The sequence below is a fragment of the Scyliorhinus torazame genome, chromosome 8, assembly GCF_047496885.1.
Source record: "Scyliorhinus torazame isolate Kashiwa2021f chromosome 8, sScyTor2.1, whole genome shotgun sequence".
NCBI lineage: Eukaryota > Metazoa > Chordata > Chondrichthyes > Carcharhiniformes > Scyliorhinidae > Scyliorhinus > Scyliorhinus torazame.
The window spans coordinates 72,689,599-72,713,351 of NC_092714.1; the positions used below are offsets into that span (position 1 = coordinate 72,689,599).

At 45.9% G+C, this 23,753-nt stretch overlaps 1 protein-coding gene across 1 annotated transcript in view; it reads right to left on the minus strand.

The window, feature by feature from the left end:
• Nucleotides 1-1,912: 1,912 nt before the first annotated feature.
• The window catches only part of mpc2b (mitochondrial pyruvate carrier 2b), a 44,580-nt gene continuing 22,739 nt past the window's right edge, over nucleotides 1,913-23,753 (minus strand). Inside the window, exons 3-5 of the mRNA XM_072513815.1 lie at nucleotides 8,729-8,813; nucleotides 6,907-7,018; nucleotides 1,913-2,145 (exon numbers count right to left, since the gene is read on the minus strand). Coding sequence (XP_072369916.1) covers nucleotides 2,103-2,145; nucleotides 6,907-7,018; nucleotides 8,729-8,813 — 240 coding nt within the window. The 3' untranslated portion in view covers nucleotides 1,913-2,102. The remainder of the gene's footprint in view (nucleotides 2,146-6,906; nucleotides 7,019-8,728; nucleotides 8,814-23,753) is intronic.

A 23,753-nucleotide genomic window follows, 5' to 3' on the forward strand; every position in this document is an offset into this window, starting at 1 on the left:
GGTCTGATTAGTAAGTTTGCAGACGACACAAAAGTTGGTGGAATTGCGGATAGCGATGAGGACTGTCGGAGGATACAGCAGGATTTAGATTGTTTGGAGACTTGGGCGGAGAGATGGCAGATGGAGTTTAATCCGGACAAATGTGAGGTAATGCATTTTGGAAGGTCTAATGCAGGTAGGGAATATACAGTGAATGGTAGAACCCTCAAGAGTATTGAAAGTCAAAGAGATCTAGGAGTACAGGTCCACAGGTCACTGAAAGGGGCAACACAGGTGGAGAAGGTAGTCAAGAAGGCATACGGCATGCTTGCCTTCATTGGCTGGGGCATTGAGTATAAGAATTGGCAAGTCATGTTGAAGCTGTATTGAACCTTAGTTAGGCCACACTTGGAGTATAGTGTTCAATTCTGGTCGCCACACTAACAGAAGAATTTGGAAGCTTTAGAGAGGGTGCAGAAGAGATTTACCAGGATGTTGCCTGGTATGGAGGGTATTAGCTATGAGGAGAGGTTGAATAAACTCGGTTTGTTCTCACTGGAACGAAGGAGGTTGAGGGGCGACCTGATATAGGTCTACAAAATTATGAGGGGCATAGACAGAGTGGATAGTCAGAGGTCTTTCCCCAGGGTAGAGGGGTCAATTACTAGGGGGCATAGGTTTAAGGTGAGAGGGGCAAGGTTTAGAGTAGATGTACGAGGCAAGTTTTTTTACACAGAGGGTAGTGGGTGCCTGGAACTCGCTACCGGAGGAGGTGGTGGAAGCAGGGACGATAATGACATTTAAGGGGCATCTTGACAAATACATGAATAGGATGGGAATAGAGGGATGCGGACCCAGGAAGTGTAGAAGATTGTACTTTAGTCGGGCAGCATGGTCAGCACGGGCTTGGAGGGCCGAAGGGCCTGTTCCTGTGCTGTACATTTCTTTGTTCTTTTTTCTTTGTTCTATTACAAAAATCTGATTAAGACATGCCATCAGAGTTAAGAGATGAGTACTGATCCTTTTGATTAAGATATTAGTAATCTAACTAACTGATGTTAAACTGGTCAATGGAAGTGGAACAAAGTTGAATCCTATCGTTTAAAACTAGGTTTCAGGGGCGAACTAAAAGGAAAGTGGGAAGAAGAACTAGGGGAGGAGATAGAGGAGGGTATGTGGGCTGATGCCCTAAGCAGGGTAAATTCCTCTTCCTCATGCGCCAGGCTTAGCCTGATTCAATTTAAGGTGCTACATAGAGCACACATAACGGGAGCAAGATTGAGCAGGTTCTTTGGAGTGGAGGACAGATGTGGGAGGTGTGGCGGGAGCCCGGCAAACCACGCACATATGTTTTGGGCGTGCCCGGCACTGGTAGGATATTGGAAGGGAGTAACGGGAGTGATTTCGCGGGTGGTGAAGGCCCGGGTCAAACCAGGCTGGGGGTTAGCTCTATTTGGAGTTGCGGATGAGCCGGGAGTGCAGGAGGCGAAAGAGGCCGCCGTTGTGGCCTTTGCGTCCCTAGTAGCCCGGCGCAGGATCCTACTTATGTGGAAGGAGGCGAAACCACCCGGACTGGAGGCCTGGGTAAATTATATGGCGGGGTTCATTAAATTGGAGCAGATAAAGTTTGCCCTGAGAGGGTCGGCTCAAGGGTTCACCAGGCGGTGGCAGCCATTTCTCGACTACCTAGGGGAACATTAGAGGGAAGACAGATGACCAGCAGCAGCAACCCAGGGGGGGGGGGGGGGGGAAAGAGGGGGGAGGGGGTTTAGTTTAGTTTATGTCAAAAGATAATGGGGTTTTGTTATTTGTGTATTGTTAAAAATTTCTTTATTGTTACGTTTGCTTTGTAAGAGGGGAAAAATTGTTGTTTGGAAAAAAATTTCAATAAAATATATTAAAAAAAAAAAAAAACTAGGTTTCAGTTATCAAGAAACATATAACACTGTAAATTTATTGGGAGATGAAGAACATATTTACAGACGTTATATGTAACATAATCTCCATGACAAAACTATTGAGGCTGATTATGATGTTATCAATCACCTTGAATCATTTACAAGGCACATTTTAAAAATGAAGACAAGATCATATCTTGGATTCTTGTAGGTTGCTGTTCGAGTTTATTTAGGATGTTCACCTTCGGACTTTAGATCATACCTGTATCTGAGAACATAATTGAGACAGTAAAACAACTTATGAAATAAAGAAAGATAAGTAGCATATGTACCACTCTTCATTGGTATCGTGCTACCATATCAACGTCAGTACTTGTGAAATATGATCTAAAATGAAATTGCAGAGACTGTTACTTAAACAGGAGACACATCTGGAAATATCATACTTCTTTATGAAACAAATTTAATTTTAGTTACTTAATACTTACACAAAATTGAGGCTAAATCCAGGTGAAAATTATGTGAATCTCAGAGCCTTAAACCAGTAGTTTGCTTTAAATATTTTAACATGGATAGAGGGTTGGCTAACATTAAACAAAAGTGTTGGGGTGGCAGGGGCAGCAAACTATTAGTGGGGGTGCTGGAGCCTCTACTATCAATTTATATTACAATCTATATTAAAATCTAAATTCATGATTTAGATGAGGCGCTGATGCAGCTCAATTTTCTGATGATACAAAGAAATGTAGGAAAACAAGTTATGAGGAGGACACAGAGTCTGCAAAGGGATATAGTTAGATTAAGTGAGTAGACAGATGGAATATAGGGCAGGATCTTCTGGCTGCTCATATCAGCAGGATCTTGTCCACTTTGGCAGTAAGAATCAAAAGCAGAATATTATTTGAATGGAGAGAGACTGCAGATTGTGGTGGTATAGAGAGATCTGGAAATACATTAATCACAAAATAGTTAGCATGCAGGGACAGCAAGCAATAAGGATGCAAGTGGAACATTGGTCTTTATTGCAAAAGGGATGGAGTCTAAAAATATTACAGCTGTACAGGACATTGGTGAGACTGTGTACAGCTTTGGACTCCTTACTTACTGTTCCTGCATTGACAGTTCAGAGAAGATTCACTGGGTTGATTCTTGGGGTGATGTGGTTGCCTTATAATTTGGGCCTATAATTATTGCCGTTCAGAAGAATGAGAGGTGATCTTATTAAAACCTAAGATTCTGTAGTGATTTTATCGGGTAGATGCTGAAAAATGTTTCCATCATGGGCGAATCTAGAACGAGAGGGAACAGTTTCAAAATAAGGGGTCCGCCATTTCGGAGATGAGGAAAAATTTCTTCTTGAAGAGTTATTGGGCGTGATTCAGGGGCCTCATCACGCTGGACTTGGAGTCAGGACCAGGCTGTTGAATCTCGCGAGGGGCTTCCATGGGGAATCGCGACTCTCGAAACATCTTGCAAGGCGGTGATACCGCTGGGTGAGATCCAGGCGTGCATATTTAAATGAACCATTGGGCTCATTTAAAAATGCACGCGCCCAATTCACCCGGAGCCCGGGATTCACCAGCCTCCCCAGTGAGGCCTCCACCAGACGCCACTTGGTTTGACCCGGGCCTTCACCACCCGCGAAATCACTCCCGTCACTCCCTTCCAATACCCTTCCAGGGCCGGGCACGCCCAAAACATATGTGCGTGGTTTGCCGGGCTCCCGCCACACCTCCCACATCTGTCCTCCACTCCAAAGAACCTGCTCAATCTTGCTCCCGTTATGTGTGCTCTATGTAGCACCTTAAATTGAATCAGGCTAAGCCTGGCGCATGAGGAAGAGGAATTTACCCTGCTTAGGGCATCAGCCCACAAAGTTGGGGGGTCTCAATGGGGGTTGAGACCCCCAGGTGATCGGAGACAGGGCAGGGTACTACCCTGGCGTTTCCCCAAGCACCTTGGCACTGCCACCCATGCACTCTGGCAATACCACCATGGCAATGCAAGGGTGCCCACATGGCACTTCCAGAATGACAGGGGCACATCTGGGATGCCAGGCTGGCATTGCCATGGTGTCCAGGTGCCAGTTTGCCCATGCCAGGGGTAGGGCCCAGGGGAGTCTTTTACATAAGAGGTGGGGTGTGTCGAAAGATCTGGGCTGCCTTTAGAAATGCCGCCCCGATCCGTGAGTAGTCTTCAATGACTTAAAGAGTTGTCTCGTTGAGGCCAAAATGAAATGGCAAAGTATCATTGAATAGTGGGGACACCCCGCTAAACGTGCCATTCAGCGGAATTTAACTCGAATCCACTGGATCGCGCCCATTATCTTTGGAATTCTCTACCCCAGAGCAGCTTTTGCTGGGTCACTGAATACATTCACACAAACATATTCGGAGCAGTAGGCTTCATGGTCCCTCGAGACTGTTCTGCCATTCAATAAGATCATGGCTGACCGAATTTTAACCTCCTATTCCTGACTACCCCCAATAACTTTCAGCCCCTTGCTTATCAAGAATCTATCTCCTTCTGCCATAAAGATCTTCAAAGGCTCTGCCTCAACCATCCTTTCAGGAAGAGAATTACCAAGTCTCACAACCTTCTGATTTCCTCATCTCTGTCTTAACCAGGTGACTTCTTTATTTTTAAACATTGACCCCAAGTTCTAGATTCTCCCACAAGAGAAACATCCTTTCCACACCCACTCTGTCAAATCTCCTCAGGATTTCATGTTTGAATCAAGTTGACTCTCACTTTTCTAACAAGCCTAGCTTGTCTAACCCACCCATCCATTCCCGGTATTAATCTAGTAAAGCCTTTTTGAACTGCTTCCAATGCAATTTCATATTTATTAAATAAGGAGGCCAATGCTGTACACAATGCTCCAGATGATGGCTCACTAGTGCCTTGCCTACCTGAAGCATTACCTCCCGACTTTTGTATTAAATTCCCTTTGCAATAAACAATAACATTCTGCGGCATGTTAGCAGTGGTTAGCACTGCTGCTTCACAGCGCTAGGGTCCCAGGTTCGATTCCCAGCTTGGGTCACTGTCTGTGCGGAGTCTGCATGTTCTCCCGTGTCTGCGTGGGTTTCCTCCAGGTGCTCCGGTTTCCTCCCATAAGTCTAGAAAGACATGTTGTTCACTAATTTGGACATTCTGAATTCTCCCTCAGGGACGGGAGTGTGGCGACTAGGGATTGCAGTGTTAATGTAAGCCTACTTGTGACACTAATAAAGATTATGATTATAGCTTTGCTAGTTATTTGCTGCAACTACAAATTTACCTTTTGCGATTCATGCACTAGGACACCCAGATCCCTCTGTCTCAGAGATCTGCAATCGCTCACCATTTTGATAATATGCTTTGGTTTTATTCATCCTGCCAAAATGGACAACCTCACATTTTCCTATATTACATTCCATTTTCTAGATCTTTTCCCACTCACCTTACCTAACTATATCCTTTTATAACTTTACCATATCCTCTTCAGGACATATTTGCCTACCTATCTATGTGTCATCACCAAATTTAACAAGGATATAATGCAGTCCCTTTATTCATTATATAAATAGTAAAGAGTTGAGGCCCCAGCACGGGTTCTTGTGGCACACCACTTGTCACATGCTGCCAACCAGAAAATTGCCCATTCAAGGCGGCTAGACAAAGTTTTGATCTACAAGGGAGTCAAAGGTTTTGGACAGGCAGAAAGTGAAGTTATGGTCACAATCAGATCTGCCAAGATTTATGAATGGCAAAGCAGGTTTGAGGGACCAAATGGCTTATTCCTGCTTCTTATGTTAAAATAGTGGATGATGCCAGTTAACACATATTATTACTGAGAATGTTTTGCATTTTTTAATTAAAATTATTTTCATGCTTATGTTCTGAACATCTTTTGAGTGTCTCAAATTGTTGCATTTTGTGTATAAAAGTCTGTTAATAAACAGCATAAATGCATTTGGGGGAATCTACTTAAGCATCTAGGAGAAAGGAATAGAAGATGAAAGAGTTCGAGGACAAGGAGGTCGATGAGGGGTGAGAGCTCATATGGAGCATAAATGCTGGCACTAAGCAGTTGAGCTGAACATTCTGTTTCTGTGCTGTTACCTCAACAAGGAGTTTTTGAATATATGGTAAGGGATGTAGTGACTTAGGGAAATCATTTCAAAGAATTAGGACTATGGAACTGAAGGCTCTGCTGTCATTGGCGGGATAAAAGGATGGGCAGAGAATGGGATGCAAAGAAGACTCGTTAGAGGAACAGAAGATATCAGAGGGATGCAAGCCTGGAGGAGATTGCAGAGATGGGGTGGAACAAGGCCATGGAGAGAATGATGCATTAAGATAAGAATAATATTGAATGGAATAAGGGGCTGACAAGCCAGTGTAGTGATCAAAATTGGAGTTAGAATATAAGACATGGAAGCAGAATTAGGCCATTTGGCCCATCGAGTCTTCTCTGTCATTCAATCATGGCTGATATGTTTGTAATCCCCATTCTCCTGCCATCTCCCCATAACCCCTGATCCCCTTATTAATCAAGAACCTATCTATCTCTGTCTTAAAGACGCTCAGTGACTTGGCCACCACAGCCTTCTGCAGCAAAGAGTACCACAGATTCACCACCCTGGCTGAAGAAATTTCTCCTCATTTCAGTTTTAAAGAGTTGTCCCTTCAGTCTGAGGTTGGGCCCTCGGGTTCTAGTTTCTCCTACAGCGGAACAACTTATGGATGTTACAAGGCATCTGTTAAAACAGTCGAGTCTGGAAGTGGCAAAAGGGTTCAGAGCTGAAAACTCAAGTTGAGGGCAGAAGCAGACAACATTGGATGTGAACTTAAGCAAAATGATGAAGAAAACAACCATTTCTGACTTATTGAAATGTAACTCTGCAATCTCTACTAGAACTTCATACAGGAGGGAAGGCAGGTTTCATTTATAGTTTAAAGCGACTTTGAAAGTGGAAACAATCTTACTTCAGAATCTAAGATTTCTAGGTGTAAACCATTTTTTGCTACAGCTGATACTTACTTTGCAATTCGAATCAGCTGCGTTAAACCTGCACAGCCCAAGAAGAAGTTTACAGCAAACAAACCCCAGTTCTTCGGAATAATCACAAGGGAGTATCTGGACCAAATCAAGCCTGTTATAAAAAAAAGATTATTTATTTTTATTGTCTTGTTACAATAAAAATATGCAATGTCGCCATCAAAAGAACAAGACCACAAAAAGATTATTGGGCTTATTGTGGGCTCTAACCCAGCTATTTATTGCGTGGATGATGCAGTCAGCTCACTGCTGCCATCAAAAGGTTTCTCATAGAGATTTAGGAGGCTCTAGTCCAGAGTGCGAATTTTCCCGTCGATTCCAATGTGACTTTGAATTTGGCACCATCAGCAACCGTGCTGGTAGCAGGTAGAATGATTGGACGGAAGAATTCTCAGGAAACAAAGTAGGAAGTAAAAAGCAGGGATTTTAATTCATATTTTAATCAATGTACAGAAACCAAAACAAAGTTCGGAACCAACAGAATGGTGTTAAGTATAAAAGAAACTTAAAAAATTAAAAGTTACTTTTTAAATTATGCAATTTTCAAATGTTCTGAGGCACTGAGACTCCAGACGTCTAAAATTAGTGCAGACAGGAAAGTGCAGTTGAAGTCACATTCAGATCAGTCATAATCTGATCAAATGGTGAAGCAGGCTTGAAAGACCAAATGGACTGTTCCTGCTCCTAATTCGTATGTTTGTACTTTGTTTCTCAGGGGTTGAATATTTGTTTAGCAGTATTTACAACTGAGATTTCAAAGTTATTTCTGATTAAAAAGGCTCAACATTTTTATTAGTTTTAACAGCGAGAATTGTGCATACAAATTTGGAAAGTTTGCATTAATTCATTGATTCTATGTTGATGCAACGGCAGCAAAAGGACATGCTTTGGAGGAGTAGAGTATCACAGATAGAAACATCTGTTTTTCAGTATTTAGTTCTGCACATGCAGATACCAGAAGCTACTCTCAGTTTTACACTCCAATGACAGTGATGCTGACAGTTTCTCCATCATTTCAACCACAGGTCATTCTCTTGAACAAACATGGTGTAGTTATTCCCTGATAGCCAAAAGGCAAGAATATAAAATTCCAGAATCCACCCACCTCTCCAGTATTCAGCTAAGCGGCTGCCCTCCACAGTTATGCTCTAAAGCCCAAACTGCTTTGAGCAAAGGAAAACTATTAGATCTCAGACCTCCTTTGCTTCCCACTCTTAAACAAAATGTATATGAGTCTGCTAGATACATTTGTGTCTGGAACACTCACATTATATTAGTCTCCAGTAAAGAACCCGAGTGTCACTGGTGCAATAATAGTTACTTGTGCCCCAACTTGTGGTTTAGAGGTAGGTAGTTAACAAAGACTAAGGAGAGCCTTATTTGGAACATCTACTTTTTAAACTTAGTTGATTATTTAAGCAATAATTCTAAATTCAATTATTATTATGAGTTCAGCCCAGAAACCCTTAAAATTCAACTTGACCACTTTTGGAGCAAACCCTGTTTTGAAAGAATATTTCTATCGAGACAGGGAAAAAATAGAAGGTTAAAGTGCTTTAAATCACAATATCAGCCTTATCAGAAAGGATAGCTGACCCACATATAGTTTTCCCTCTCAGCTACAATGCTGGGTAGTACTTCCCCACAAGGAGTTGGGATGGAAGAAGAGTAGAAAGGGAGGTTAAAGTTGGTCCAAGTAATTATGTTCACCTCTCAGCAACAAAAGCATCCCACCCAAAATCTAATGAATAAAGTGCAAACGAAAATACATTACAAAAAATATTTTAAAAAGAATTTACATTACCTGTAGCACAAAGCACTCCTGACTGAGATACACTAAGTTTGTTTGGAGGCCTAGCCAGGTCGGCTAATCCTGCAATGACTAAACCCTGTACAGAAAGTAAAAACGGTATGAAATAAACAACACAGCACGACATAAAAACTTATCAACAGTAACCTTCAGACAACAAATTTATTGGTCCCGCTGAACATTGTTCAAGGCTGCATTCGCTCGGTGCTGAAATTATTGCAACTATACGGGGGTTCCATTTTGCTTCCTGTTCAAAAATAAATGTTATCCTTTTTGTTTTAAAAACATGCATTTACACCATACTTCAACCTCAACTATTATTACATATTCCAGCAACTTTCTGTTTTCATTTGTGCAATATTGGCAATCTACAGGCTAGGCCGTGGAGGTTATATTTGTATAATGATTTAATCAATGTTTACATACCAAATTCTATTCTATTGGTAAGATGTTGTGGAAGGGAAGTTAATGAGTTACCAATTTAGAAGCATGCTGGGAATATTAAGTATATTTTAACACTGCTTTTGAGCGAAAATAAGTAGGTCAAGTAATATAAACTAAATACTGCTTAGTATTTTGTACTCGGCCTTATTATGATAATAAATTGTTCTTCCGAAAGACAACAAAATGCGTACTCAAATTGTTTTTAAACCAAGGGCAAAACGTTCATATTTCCTCTTGCGTATGCTCCCAAGTTTTATCTCTTCAAAGTTGTTTATTTCACACTATAAATATAATGACTTTCGACTGTATAATGCAGAGTGCGGTGCCCTGGCTTTGCAGCTGGAACACTCTCTCTCCGCAAATATATTTGTGTAAATAAATGTCCTCAAATCAAACCTCGAGGAATTTGTCTTTATTATGATTTCCACGACAAATTGGCGTAGTCGTTGCAGTTACCCTAATTTAACGGGAAGTGAACCCCGAAACTAATCTCTAAACAGGACTCTCTCAGCTGAAAGGGAGAGAGCCATAGCGCGACCCCAGCTGAAAGGGGGGTCTGCGGCTCGGCAGCCTTAATTACTGGCCAGTGACTCATGCTAGGAGAGTTATCTTAATTAATAAATTAATGATAGCTGCATGGGAAGAAAAAGGTGCCTTAGAGACTAAAATTAAAAAAAAAAAGACTTTGAGGTTCGTGAAAGGATAAACACCGATGTGCGCTCCCTGTATTATTTGTAAATGATTTCCGCGATTGTTGTTATTGTTATATATATGTTCTAAAGTTTTTTTCAGAAGGAACGATGAGTAGTAAACTCAACGCCCCCTCACAGGTCGTCCCGAAGTCTCGGTAAAGACATCCGGAGCGAGAAAGAAGGTAAACTCCTTAAAGAAGACAGATAAGGGAGTCAAAATGAGTAAGAAAATTAAAAGAAACAATCGTAAAGCAACGGAATGAGGTATGAAAACCTATATGTCCCGCACAGGAATCTAATGAAGCTGACCCCCTCTCGAAACAAAAAACAGGGGAGTAAAAGTAAATAGAAGATTAAGGTAAAAGCGTAACAGATGGGATCCTGTAGAAAAAGGAATTCAGATTTATGTGCGAGATAAGGCTAACTGTTAACTGTGATATTTGTGAGCTGTGAGAATCTGTGTTTTGTTTAACCAAGTAATTTTAGTCAAAGCATGAAGTGCTAAGTGGGTTGTATTTTTTATCGTCTTCATTGTGAGTCCGAGATTAGAACTTAAGTGATTTTTGTTGAGGTTTCTCTAATGAACTGAAACATATGGAAATTAAAATCAGTTTAAAAGAAAGTGCCTTTACGAATAAAAGTTATTGAATATGAATACGTTTTTAGATTGTGAAAAAACGTAAATGGCATCATGCCAAGTTCTCCGCCCCTTAGATTCTGCAGAAAACATTAACCATTTCAGCAGACAGTTGATCTTTTCTGAATTGACAAAGAAAAAATATACATCCCTAAGAATAGCTAATGCCTATAAAATCAATCATTGGAAATTGACTTAAATGTGTGCTATTTATAGCCTCCTCCCAGGGGATGTTTTGCTGTTTCTAAAATACTCTTATGGTGCATCTTGGCTTTGAAGGATGGGATCCCACCCGGCATAAATGGGGGCTGGGTTCCCAATAATGATAATCGTTTGAATGAAGGAAATGAGTCCCTTGAACACTGGTTAGCAAATAGAGGGAAAGAGGCTATCATGCAAGGGGCCAAGAAGCATTTAACCCCCCAGTCAAGATGTACCGCAACTAGCAACACCTGACCCTATTAGGCAGACACTCTGCAAATTAGGAGCGGTAATGCATTGCATTGATAATGGAATGTTTATAGAACGGTCTCAAATACGAGCTCACCAGCTGAAAAATGTAATAACTTCGGAGCCTGCGCCCGATCGCTCTATGTCTGTGTTCTACGCCGGCAGCTGAACGTTAACCCTTACAGTACCACTGTTTAAAAAAAAAATTTTTTTTAAACTGCAGGAAGTCTGACAAAAGATTAATGAACCTTGGGCACAGCTATTAAAACACCTGATAGAGTCCAGCGAGAGAATATAGTGACCCATTGCACGGCTTGGTATGCTCGTGAGGATGAGCAAGCATACAATTTACAAACACAAAGTCACTTAGAAAAGCAGACCTCATTGCATATCACTCCTTTTTATTTTTCGGTGTTGTGGGATTAGGAATGTTAGTACAGTTGACCCATAGTCAGAGGGACCTTTTTAGGATGGGTTTAACTTCAGAAGCCCATTTAACATTGGCCGTAGGACATCCCGCTAAGGCAAAGCAAATAGGAGAAGTGATCAAAGAGTACTTTCAGAAGGTTTCCAACAAAGTTTCTCATAAGAGATTAACATGTATAATTAAAGCGCATGGGATTGGGGCTAGTGTAGTGAGATGGATAGAAAACTAGTTGGCAGACAGGATAATAAAAAGAGTAGGAATAAACAGGGGTGTGATTTAATGGCCACGCTGCGCTCAAAGAGGTTATCCACTTTGGTAGTAAAAACAGGAAGCCAGATTATCTGAATGGCGGTAGATTCAGAGAGGGGAATGTGCAATGAGACCTTGGTGCCCTTGTACAGTAGACACTAAAGGTAAGCATGCAGGTGCAGCAGGCAATAAGGCGGCAAATGGTAGTTTGGCCTCGATACCGAGAGAATTGGAGTACAGGAGCAGGGATGTCTTGCAGCAATTTATAAGGCCTTGGTGAGGCCATGCCTTGAATATTGTATGCAGTTTTGGTCTCCTTATCGGAGGAAGAATGTTCTTTTTATAGAGGGAGTGCAGAGAAGGTTTACCAGACTGATTCTCAGCATGTCGGGACTGATGTATGAGGATAGATTGAGTCAGTTAGGATTATATTCGCTGGAGTTCAGAAGAATGGGGATCTCATCAAAATCTATAAAATTCTAACAGGACCAAAAAGGGTAGATGCAGGAAAGGATATTCCAGATGATGGGCATACAGGGTAAACCTTTTAGGGCTGAGAGGAGGAGAATGACTTCATCCAGAGAGTGGTAAGCCGTTGGAATTTGCTACCACAGGATGCCGTGAGGCTTTGGTCGGAATTCTCCGGCCGTTGCGATTCACTTTTCCCGGTGGCGTCGGACGGCTTTAATGTGAAATCCCATTGACAAGTGGAGGAATGACAGATTCTCACCACCAGCGAATGGTGTGCCGAGAAACACACTGTTAGGGAACCAGCGAATCCAGTCCATTGTATGTTTTCAAGGAGTGAGATTTAATCCTTGGGGCGAAGAGATCAAAGGATATGGGGTGGAAGGCAGTGTTAGGTTATTGAATTGGATGATCAGCCATGATCATAATAAGTAGCGGAACAGGCTTGAAGGCCTGAATGGCCTACTCCTGCTTCTATTCTCTTTTTAAAAAAAAAATATTTTATTGAAAATTTTTGGCCAACCATCACAGTACATTGTGTATCCTTTACACAGTAATATAACAATATAAATAACAATGGCCAGTTTTATAAACAAGAAATAAATAATATATAAACAAAACCAAAAACAAAACTAAATGGCAACTGCCTTGTCCCAGATAAATATTCTCCAAAAATATGTTTTAACAGTCCAATATACAATTATCTATAACAACAACCTATACATATTATACTTATATATTAACATCCCTGAGAATCCCTCTGGTTCCTCCCCCCCATCCCCACCCCCACCCCCTTCCCCTCCCCCCTCCCCCTGGGCTGCTGCTGCTGCTGTCTTCTTCTTTTCCATTCCCTCTATCTTTCTGTGAGGTATTCGACGAACGGTTGCCACCGCCTGGTGAACCCTTGAGCCGATCCCCTTAGGACGAACTTAATCCGTTCAAGCTTTATAAACCCTGCCATGTCATTTATCCAGGTCTCCACACCCGGGGGCTTGGCTTCCTTCCACATCAACAGCATCCTGCGCCGGGCTACTAGGGACGCAAAGGCCAAAACATCAGCCTCTCTCGCCTCCTGCACTCCCGGCTCTTCTGCAACCCCAAATATAGCCAACCCCCAGCTTGGTTCGACCTGGACCCCCACTACCTTCGAAAGCACCTTTGTCACCCCCACCCAAAACCCCTGTAGTGCCGGACATGACCAGAACATGTGGGTGTGATTCGCTGGGCTTTTCGAGCATCTCGCACACCTATCCTCTACTCCAAAAAATTTGCTAAGCCGTGTTCCAGTCATATGCGCCCTGTGTAACACCTTAAATTGTATCAGGCTTAGCCTGGCACACGAGGACGATGAGTTTACCCTACTTAGGGCATCAGCCCACAGTCCCTCCTCAATCTCCTCCCCCAGCTCTTCTTCCCATTTCCCTTTCAGCTCGTCTACCATAATCTCCCCCTCGTCTCTCATCTCCCTAATCTCCCCCTCGTCTCTCATCTCCCTATATATGTCTGACACCTTACCGTCCCCCACCCATGTCTTTGAGATCACTCTGTCCTGCATCTCCTGCGTCGGGAGCTGCGGGAATTCCCTCACCTGTTGCCTCGTAAAAGCCCTCAGTTGCATATACCGGAATGCATTCCCTTGGGGCAACCCATATTTTTCGGTCAGCGCTCCCAGACTTGCAAACGTCCCATCTACAAACAGATCTCTCAATTGTGTTACTCCTGCTCTTTGCCATGTTCCAAATCCCCCATCCATTCTCCCCGGAGCAAACCTATGATTATTTCTTATCGGGGACCACACAGAGGCTCCAGTCTTTCCGCTATGCCGTCTCCATTGCCCCCACCACTGGGCTTGTGGTGTATTTCTTCGGTGAGAACGGCAACGGCGCCGTCACCATGGCTTGTAGGCAAGTCCCCCTACAGGACGCCTTCTCCAATCTCTTCCACGCCGCTCCCTCCTCTTCTCCCATCCACTTACATACCATTGAGATGTTGGCGGCCCAGTAGTACTCACTCAGGCTCGGTAGCGCCAGCCCCCCCCTATCCTTACTACGCTGCAAAAATCCCTTCCTCACTCTCGGGGTCTTCCCGGCCCACACAAAACCCATGATGCTCTTTTCAATCCTTTTGAAAAAAGCCTTCGTGATCACCACCGGGAGGCACTGAAACACAAAGAGGAATCTCGGGAGGACCACCATTTTAACCGCTTGTACCCTCCCTGCCAGTGACAGGGATACCATGTCCCATCTCTTGAAGTCCTCCTCCATCTGTTCCACCAACCGCGTTAAGTTTAACCTATGCAATGTACCCCAATTCTTGGCTATCTGGAGCCCCAAGTAGCGAAAGTCCCTTGTTACCTTCCTCAGCGGTAAGTCCTCTATTTCTCTGCTCTGCTCCCCTGGATGCACCACAAACAGCTCACTTTTCCCCATGTTCAGCTTATATCCTGAAAATTCTCCAAACTCCCCAAGTATCCGCATTGTCTCTGGCATCCCCTCCGCCGGGTCCGTCACATACACCGATAAATCGTCCGCGTAAAGAGATACCCGGTGTTCCTCTCCTCCCCTGAGTACTCCCCTCCACTTCCTGGAACCCCTCAATGCTATTGCCAGGGGCTCAATCGCCAGTGCGAACAATAATGGGGACAGAGGACATCCCTGCCTCGTCCCTCTATGGAGCCGAAAATACGCAGACCCCCGTCCATTCGTGACCACGCTCGCCATCGGGGCCCTATACAGCAGCTGTACCCATCTAATATACTCATCTCCAAAGCCAAATCTCCTCAACACCTCCCACAAATAATCCCACTCCACTCTATCAAATGCTTTCTCGGCATCCATCGCCACCACTATCTCCGCTTCCCCCTCTGGTGGGGGCATCATCATTACCCCTAGCAGCCTCCGTATATTCGTATTCAGCTGTCTCCCCTTCACAAACCCAGTTTGGTCCTCATGGACTACCCCCGGGACACAATCCTCTATCCTCATTGCCATTACCTTGGCCAGAATCTTAGCGTCTACATTTAGGAGGGAAATAGGTCTATAGGACCCGCATTGCAGCGGGTCTTTTTCCTTCTTTAGGAGAAGCGATATCGTTGCCTCCGACATAGTCGGGGGCAGCTGTCCCCTTTCCTTCGCCTCATTAAAGGTTCTCATCAGTATCGGGGCAAGCAAGTCCACATATTTCCTATAAAATTCGACTGGAAATCCATCCGGTCCCGGAGCCTTCCCCGCCTGCATACTCCTAATTCCTTTCACTACTTCCTCTATCTCGATCTGTGCTCCCAGTCCCACCCTCTCCTGCTTCTCCACCTTAGGAAATTCCAGCCGGTCCAGGAAGCACATCATTCTCTCCTTCCCATCCGGGGGCCGAGCTTCGTATAATCTTTTATAGAATGCCTTGAACACTCCATTCACTCTCTCCGCTCCCCGCTCTATCTCTCCTTCCTCATCCCTCACTCCCCCTATTTCCTTCGCTGCTCCCCTTTTCCTCAATTGATGGGCCAGCAACCTGCTTGCCTTCTCCCCATACTCATACTGTACACCCTGTGCCTTCCTCCACTGTGCTTCTGCAGTACCCGTTGTCAGCAAGTCAAATTCTACGTGTAACCTTTGCCTTTCCCTGTACAGTCCCTCCTCCGGTGCCTCCGCATATTGCCTGTCCACCCCCAGAAGTTATTGCAGCAACCGCTCCCGTTCCCTACTCTCCTGCTTTCCTTTATGTGCCCTTATTGATATCAGCTCCCCTCTAACCACTGCCTTCAGCGCCTCCCAGACCACTCCCACCTGGACCTCCCCTTTATCATTGAGTTCCAAGTATTTTTCAATGCACCCCCTCACCCTTAGACACACCCCATCATCTGCCATTAGTCCCATGTCCATTCTCCAGGGTGGACGCCCTTCTGTTTCCTCCCCTATCTCCAAGTCTACCCAATGTGGAGCGTGATCCGAAATGGCTATAGCCGTATACTCCGTCCCCCTCAGCTTCGGGATCAACGCCCTTCCCAAAACAAAAAAGTCTATTCGCGAATAAACTTTGTGGACATAGGAGAAAAACGAAAACTCCTTACTCCTAGGTCTGCTAAATCTCCACGGGTCTACTCCTCCCATCTGCTCCATAAAATCTTTAAGCACCTTGGCTGCAGCCGGCCTCCTTCCAGTCCTAGATCTCGACCTGTCCAGCCCTGGCTCCAGCACCGTATTAAAATCTCCCCCCATTACCAACTTTCCCACCTCTAGGTCCGGGATGAGTCCTAGCATGCGCCTCATAAAATTGGCATCATCCCAGTTCGGGGCATATACGTTTACCAAGACCACCGCCTCCCCCTGTAATTTGCCACTCACCACGTATCTGCCCCCGCTATCTGCCACTATGGTCTTTGCCTCAAACATAACCCGCTTTCCCACTAGTATAGCCACCCCCCTGTTTTTTGCATCTAGCCCCGAATGAAACACCTGCCCCACCCATCCTTTGCGTAGTCTAACCTGGCCTATAAGTTTCAAGTGCGTCTCTTGTAACATAACCACGTCTGCCTTAAGTTTCTTAAGGTGTGCGAGTACTCGTGCCGTCTTTATCGGCCCGTTCAGCCCTCTCACATTCCACGTGATCAACCGGGTTGGGGGGCTTTTTACCCCCCCCCCCTTGTCGATTAGCCATCCCCTTTTTCCACGGGTCTACTCCTCCCATCTGGTTCCCACGCAGCTGTGTCCCCCCCAGGCGGTGCCCCCCCGCCCACCCCATCCCATTCCAGCTCCCCCCTCTCCCCAGCAGCAGCAACCCAGTAACTCCCCCCTCCCACCCCCCCGCTAGATCCCCCACTAGCATAGTTACACCCCCCCCCACGCAGCTGTGTCCCCCCCCCAGGCGGTGCCCCCCCGCCCACCCCACCCCATTCCAGCTCCCCCCTCTCCCCAGCAGCAGCAACCCAGTAACTCCCCCCTCCCACCCCCCCCTAGATCCCCCACTAGCGTAGTTACACCCCCTATGTTGCTCCCAGAAGTCAGCAAACTCTGGCCGACCTCGGCTTCCCCCCGTGACCTCGGCTCGCAACGTGCGACGCCCCCTCCTTCCTGCTTCCCTATTCCTGCCATGATTATCATAGCGTGGGAACAAAGCCCGCGCTTCCCTTTTGGCCCCGCCCCCCCATGGCCAATGCCCCATCTCCTCCACCTCCCTTCCTCCCTCCACCACCACCTGTGGAAGAGAGAAAAGTTACCGCATCGCAGGATTAATAACATAAAACTCATCTTTCCCCCCCTTTTTCCCCCCTCTTCGCCCCCCATACTCGCCCCACCACTTTGTTTCAAACGTTCTTTTTTAATAACCTGCTTATTCCAGTTTTTCTTCCACAATAAAAGTCCACGCCTCATCCGCCGTCTCAAAGTAGTGGTGCCTCCCTTGATATGTGACCCACAGTCTTGCCGGTTGCAGCATTCCAAATTTTATCTTCTTTTTGTGAAGCACCGCCTTGGCCCGATTAAAGCTCGCCCTCCTTCTCGCCGCCTCCGCACTCCAGTCTTGATATACGCGGATCACCGCGTTCTCCCACCTACTGCTCCGAGTTTTCTTTGCCCATCTGAGGACCATCTCTTTGTCCTTAAAACGGAGGAATCTCACCACTATGGCTCTAGGAATTTCTCCTGCTCTCGGTCCTCGCGCCATCACTCGGTATGCTCCCTCCACCTCCAGCGGACCCGCCGGGGCCTCCGCTCCCATTAACGAGTGCAGCATCGTGCTCACATATGCCCCGACGTCTGCTCCTTCTGCACCTTCAGGAAGACCAAGAATCCTTAAATGATTCCTCCTCGCGTTATTCTCCAGCACCTCCAGTCTTTCCACACATCGTTTATGGTGTGCCTCGTGCATCTCCGTCTTCACCACCAGGCCCTGTATATCGTCCTCGTTCTCGGCAGCCTTTGCCTTCACGACCCGAAGCTCCCGCTCCTGGGACTTTTGCTCTTCCTTTAGCCCTTCGATCGCCTGTAATATCGGGGCCAACAGCTCCTTCTTCATTTCCTTTTTAAGTTCTTCCACGCAACATTTCAAAAACTCTTGTTGTTCAGGGCCCCATGTTAAACTGCCACCTTCCGTCGCCAACTTGGTTCTTGCTTGCCTTCCTTGCCGCTGCTCCAAAGGATCCACTGCAATCTGGCCACTTCCCTCTCCTTTTTCCATCCGTTTCCAGGGGGGATTCCCTTCTGGTTTACCACACAGTGCTTCTAGCCGTTGCGCATGTGTGGACCCCGCAACGCCCAGTTGATGCCAGGATCAGCTGCTAGAGCTAATTGTTCATTGACCATAATGTCTGCAATCCAATAGTTCCTATTAGATCCTGTATTTTTTCCCAAGAATGGCATATCATTTTCTTTTGCATCTTCAATTTCTTGAACACTACATGCTTTAATTATTTTCTCCTTAAATGTTTGCGTACAGGTTTAAAATGTATTTTTTCTTACAGGAATAGCACTCCGCATTTTTGGTGGGGCGTCCTTTGTGCCGACGCAGCCTTTTCCCTCCACAGTGAGAACTGAGTAATGGCCTCTTTTTTTGACAAAATCTCTCCAACATTTTAAATAAATACACAACTTTGCTTTCTTGGTTCTGCCTGCCTTGTTAACTGCACAGCTGTCAATAGAGTTAAATCCTCACTTAATTGTGGAAACTATGATACCATCTTCTCAAGCGCCTACACATGATCCTGAATAATTTGTCTTTCAGAGTTGCATATCCCAGGTTCAATTCCGGCTTGGGTCACTGTCTGTGCGGAGTCTGCACATCCTCCCAGTGTGTGCGTGGGTTTCCTCCGGGTGCTCCGGTTTCCTCCCACATTCCAAAGATGTGCATTTTAGGTGGATTGGCCATGATAAATTGCCCTTAATGTTGGGTGGGGTCACTGGGTTATGGGGATAGGGTGGAGGTGTTGACCTTGGGTAGGGTGCTCTTTCCAAGAGCCGGCGCAGACTCGATGGGCCGAATGGCCTCCTTCTGCACTGTAAATTCTATGATAATCTATCTGTTTGTGCCCTGTCTGATCATTATGTCATCTGCACTACTGCCTATGACATAGAGAAGGGTGCTGACCTGTTCCTTGCTTGGATTCTCTGCTCATCCCAAAATGGTTCTGTGCCTGGTAAATCCACGATGCAGTTTTAACACTTCTTGGCTTGATCTAGGCCTTCCACTTGGCTGAAGCATTTTCGTTAGAGTAAGATGGTTTTTCCATCACTCCATGGTTTTTCTTCACTCTAGTCTTTCTTAGGGTTCTGTTGGCTTTTTTCTCTGTCTTTTCCCACACTCATTACTCTTGCTGCTCCCCCCCCCCCATTGGCAGGTTTTACTTGATGCTTTATCCGTCATCTTCTCCACTTCCACAATCTGTTACCATTGTTGTTGGTTTTCAGATGCGGTTCGCCTTGACCATGATTGATAGAGACTGGTAGAGGCAATGCTGTTGGTAAACATTGCCTTTTCTTTAACACTTTACTAACTATATACAAGATAAGGCTTCACACAGGACTTAGCAAGTTGTTGTTATGTGATCTTACATCACTGGTGATATTGACTGTCTATTTATATATTTAACATTAATACTTTATACTACATAAACATTTATGCATTTACTCAAGCTGAGAAGGTTGAAATCTGATCTAGTTGATGTGCTTAAAATGATAAGAGATTCAAAAGTTTCTCTGTATCTGCCCCATCTCTTCAAGTGGGGAAATCCAGGCCAAATGGGCATGATTTTAAAATGAGTTAGGCCATTTAAAAATGAAATCAAGATGCATCTTTTTCACACAAGATGTAATGCAAGTTTGGAATTTTGCTGCTCAAAAGGCTGTGGATGTTGGGCCAGTTGAATCATTCAAGGTTTAGACTGATAGATTTTTGTTAGTTAAGGGTATCGGGGATAAAAAGTAAAGGCAGGTAAATGAAATTGAGGTACAGAAAAGCCTTGATTTAACTGAATGGTGGAACTGACTTCAATGACTGAACAACAATATGCTAACACTCCTAGGCCACTAACCGGAATTTTACTGGGCCATTTAGAATGCATTCATACTTGGGGACCCATAGAATCTGAACAAATGATGATGTTGGGCCAATGGCATCCTGTATGCAGACGAGGTTATCCCCAGGACAGAGTCGACAGCCCGAGGCGGAACTATCTCCAAATGTCTGAGCCGCGATGTCAGCGAAGACTGTAGCTCTTCAGGTAGACAGTCACTGATCTCTGTACCATGCTGCAGGACAAGTTGAGGCCCATGGGGATCGGTGGCCACTGGTCCTGAAGATCACCATGGTTCATTTCTGCACCTCCGTTTTGTTTCAGAGATCCAGGGATGTGCAGAATCTGCCATTTTGCAGATCATTGGTGCATAAAAGAGGTGAGCATGCTCAAGAGGGCTGGTGACAATGTGCACTACTGCACCAATTCAGACAGCGTAGAAGTCCACTGGGTTCAGGGCCCTTGCTGTATTCCCCCATGCATGCATGTGGTTATGAAGGCTCCCACAGACCAGCCAGCAGCAGCCTTCAGGAACAGAAAAGGTTTCCATTCCCTCAATGTTTTATTAGTTTGCCACCACCAAAAATAGACTCTTCAGATATGTGCATGGTATCCGAGAAGCAGCCTACGTATTTTAAAAAATATATATTTTTATTCAAATTTTTACATATTTTCAATGAGCTCCCTTACAGAAATAAGAAAAAACAAAGAACACATAAATAAACATCTTATAGCTATGTCACGTATTCCCCATTAAACGATAATAAACATAGTAGTAAACACAAAGTAACCCCCCCCCCCCCGGGCTGCTGCTGTCCACCTCCTAACGCTCCGCTAGAAAGTCTAGGAACGGTTGCCACCGCCTGAAGAACCCTTGCACAGATCCTCTTAGGGCAAATTTTACCCTCTCCAATTTAATGAACCCTGCCATGTCGCTGATCCAGGCTTCCACGCTTGGGGGCCTCGCATCCTTCCACTGTAGCAGAATCCTCCGCCGGGCTAACAGGGATGCAAAGGCCAGAATACCGGCCTCTTCCGCCTCCTGCACTCCCGGCTCGTCCGATACCCCAAATAGTGCGAGCCCCCAACTCGGCTTAACCCGGGTGTTTACCACCTTAGACACAGTCCTCGCAACGCCCCTCCAGAACCCATTGTTATGGGCGAGGCCTTTTCAGAACCCCAAAATTTATCATGGAGTTCAACCAACCTCTCCCTTTAATGGATTTGTTGCTTTTCCTAGTACACGGCTTTTCCCCTAGGTGTGGGATTACAATTATGGACACGTGGATTTTTAAACACAAAACACTGTTTATTCCATGAACTCAACTTAACATCTTAAATAAACACTGGATCTCTTAACACCCCTTACTTCAAAGATAACTCAGAAAATATTGCAACAGTAAATAACTCCTTAAAATGTTCCTTCAAACTTCCAAGAGATGTAACACCTTTGAACAATATCACATCAGGTTAAAGGATATATATATTTTCTGTAGAATGGCAGAGATATATTAGCTTGGTTGATTTCAGCTCAAGCACCTTGCTTTCTTCTTGCAGCTCTCTGGACACACACCCACTGATTTTAAACTGGCTTTCTCCCTTCAAGCAACTCACAGCAAACCAGAACTTCAAGCCGCTGTCTCAAACTGGCTTTCTCCTTTTAATCAGCTCACAGCAAAACAGCCAGGCACTTTTAAACTGCTCTCAGCAAAACCAGCCAGGCACTTTTCAAACTGCAAAACTTCAAAATGGCTGAACTGAGCTGAGCTCCACCCACTCTATGACATGACTGTTTTCTTAAAGGTACATTGCTTACACATCCATTTCTTAAAGGCACTCTTGCATGACACCATCCAGTGCTGGGCACGCCCAGAACATGTGGGCGTGATTCGCTGGGTTCCCCGAACACCTCACACACCTGTCCTCTGCTCCATAAAAACAACTCAGCCTTGCCCCAGTCATGTGCGCCCTGTACAGAACCTTAAATTGTATCAGGCTAAGCCTGGTGCAAGAGGAGGAAGAATTTACCCTACCCAGGGCGTCCGCCCACGTACCCGCGTCTATCTCCTCCCCCAGCTCCTCCTCCCATTTACCTTTCAGCCCCTCCACCGAGGCCTCCTCCTCCTCCTGCATCTCCTGGTAGATCGCCGAGACCTTGCCTTCTCCAACCCACACCCCCGAGAGCACCCTATCCTGGATCCTATGTGCTGGCGAAAATTCCCTCACCTGCCGTCTTACAAACGCCCCTACCTGCATGTGCCTGAAGGCATTTCCGGGGGGAGCCCAAATTTTTCCTCCAACGCCCCAAGGCTCGCAAACGTCCCATCTATAAACAGGACCCCCATCCTTCTACTATCTGCCCTGTGCTAGATCCCCCATCCATTCTCCCTGGGACAAACCGATGGTTCTCTCGGATCGGGGACCACACCGAAGCCTCTGCCTCCCTGTGGCGTCTCCACTGCCCCCAGATTTTGAGGGTCGCCGCCACCACTGGACTCGTGGTGTACCTTGTCGGTGGGAGCGTCAGCGGTGCCGTCACCAGCGCTCACAGGCTCGTGCCCACACAGGATGCCATCTCCAGCCTCTTCCACGGCACCCCCTCCCCCTCCATTACCCACCTGCGTATCATCGCCACATTGGCCACCCAGATTAGGCAATGCTGGCCCTCCTCTGTCCCTGCTCCGTTCCAGAAACACCCTTCTCACCCTCGGGGTCTTTTTCGCCCATACAAACCCCATGATGCTCCTGCTGACCCGCTTAAAATAGGCCTTAGGGATCAGTATGGGGAGGCACTGGAATAGAAAAAGGAACCTCGGGAGCACCGTCATCTTCACCGACTGTCCCCTACCTGGCAGGGAGAGTAGCAGCATATCCCACCTTTTAAACTCCTCCTCCATCTGCTCCACCAGCCTCGTCAAGTTGCGCTTGTGTAGGACCCCCCAGCACCTGGCCACCTGGATACCGAAAACTCCTTTCCGTCTTCTTCAGTGGAAGCTCGTCTATCCCCCTTCCCTGGTCACCTGGGTGTTACACGAATAGCTCACTCTTCCCCATGTTGAGCTTATACCCGGAAAAGTCTCCAAACTCCGAGGATCCGCATCACCTCCGGCATCCCCCCCACCGGGTCCGCCACATACAGTAACAGGCCGTCGGCATACAGCGATACCCGGTGTCCACCCCCCGGCCCCCTCCAGTTGCTGGATTCCCTCAAAGCCATCGCCAAAGGCTCAATTGCCAACGCGAATAGCAGGGGGGATAGGGAGCACCCCTGCCTCGTCCCCCGGTACAGCCAAAAGTATTCCGGCCTCCTCCGATTTGTGGCCACACTCGCCACCGGTGCTTCGTACAGTAACCTAACCCAACTAACCCCTCCCCAAACCTCCTCAACACTTCCCACAGGTACCCCCACTCCACCCTATCGAAGACCTTCTCCGCATCTATAGCCACCACTATCTCCGCTTTCCCCTCCACTAGAGGCATCATGATTACATTTAGGAGCCTCCGCACATTGGTGTTTAGCTGCCTCCCCATCACAAAACCTGTCTGGTCCTCGTGGATCACCCCCGGGACACAGTCCTCAATTCTGGTAGCCAGCACCTTCCCCAACAGCTTCGCATCCACGTTGAGGAGCGAGATTGGCCTATACGACC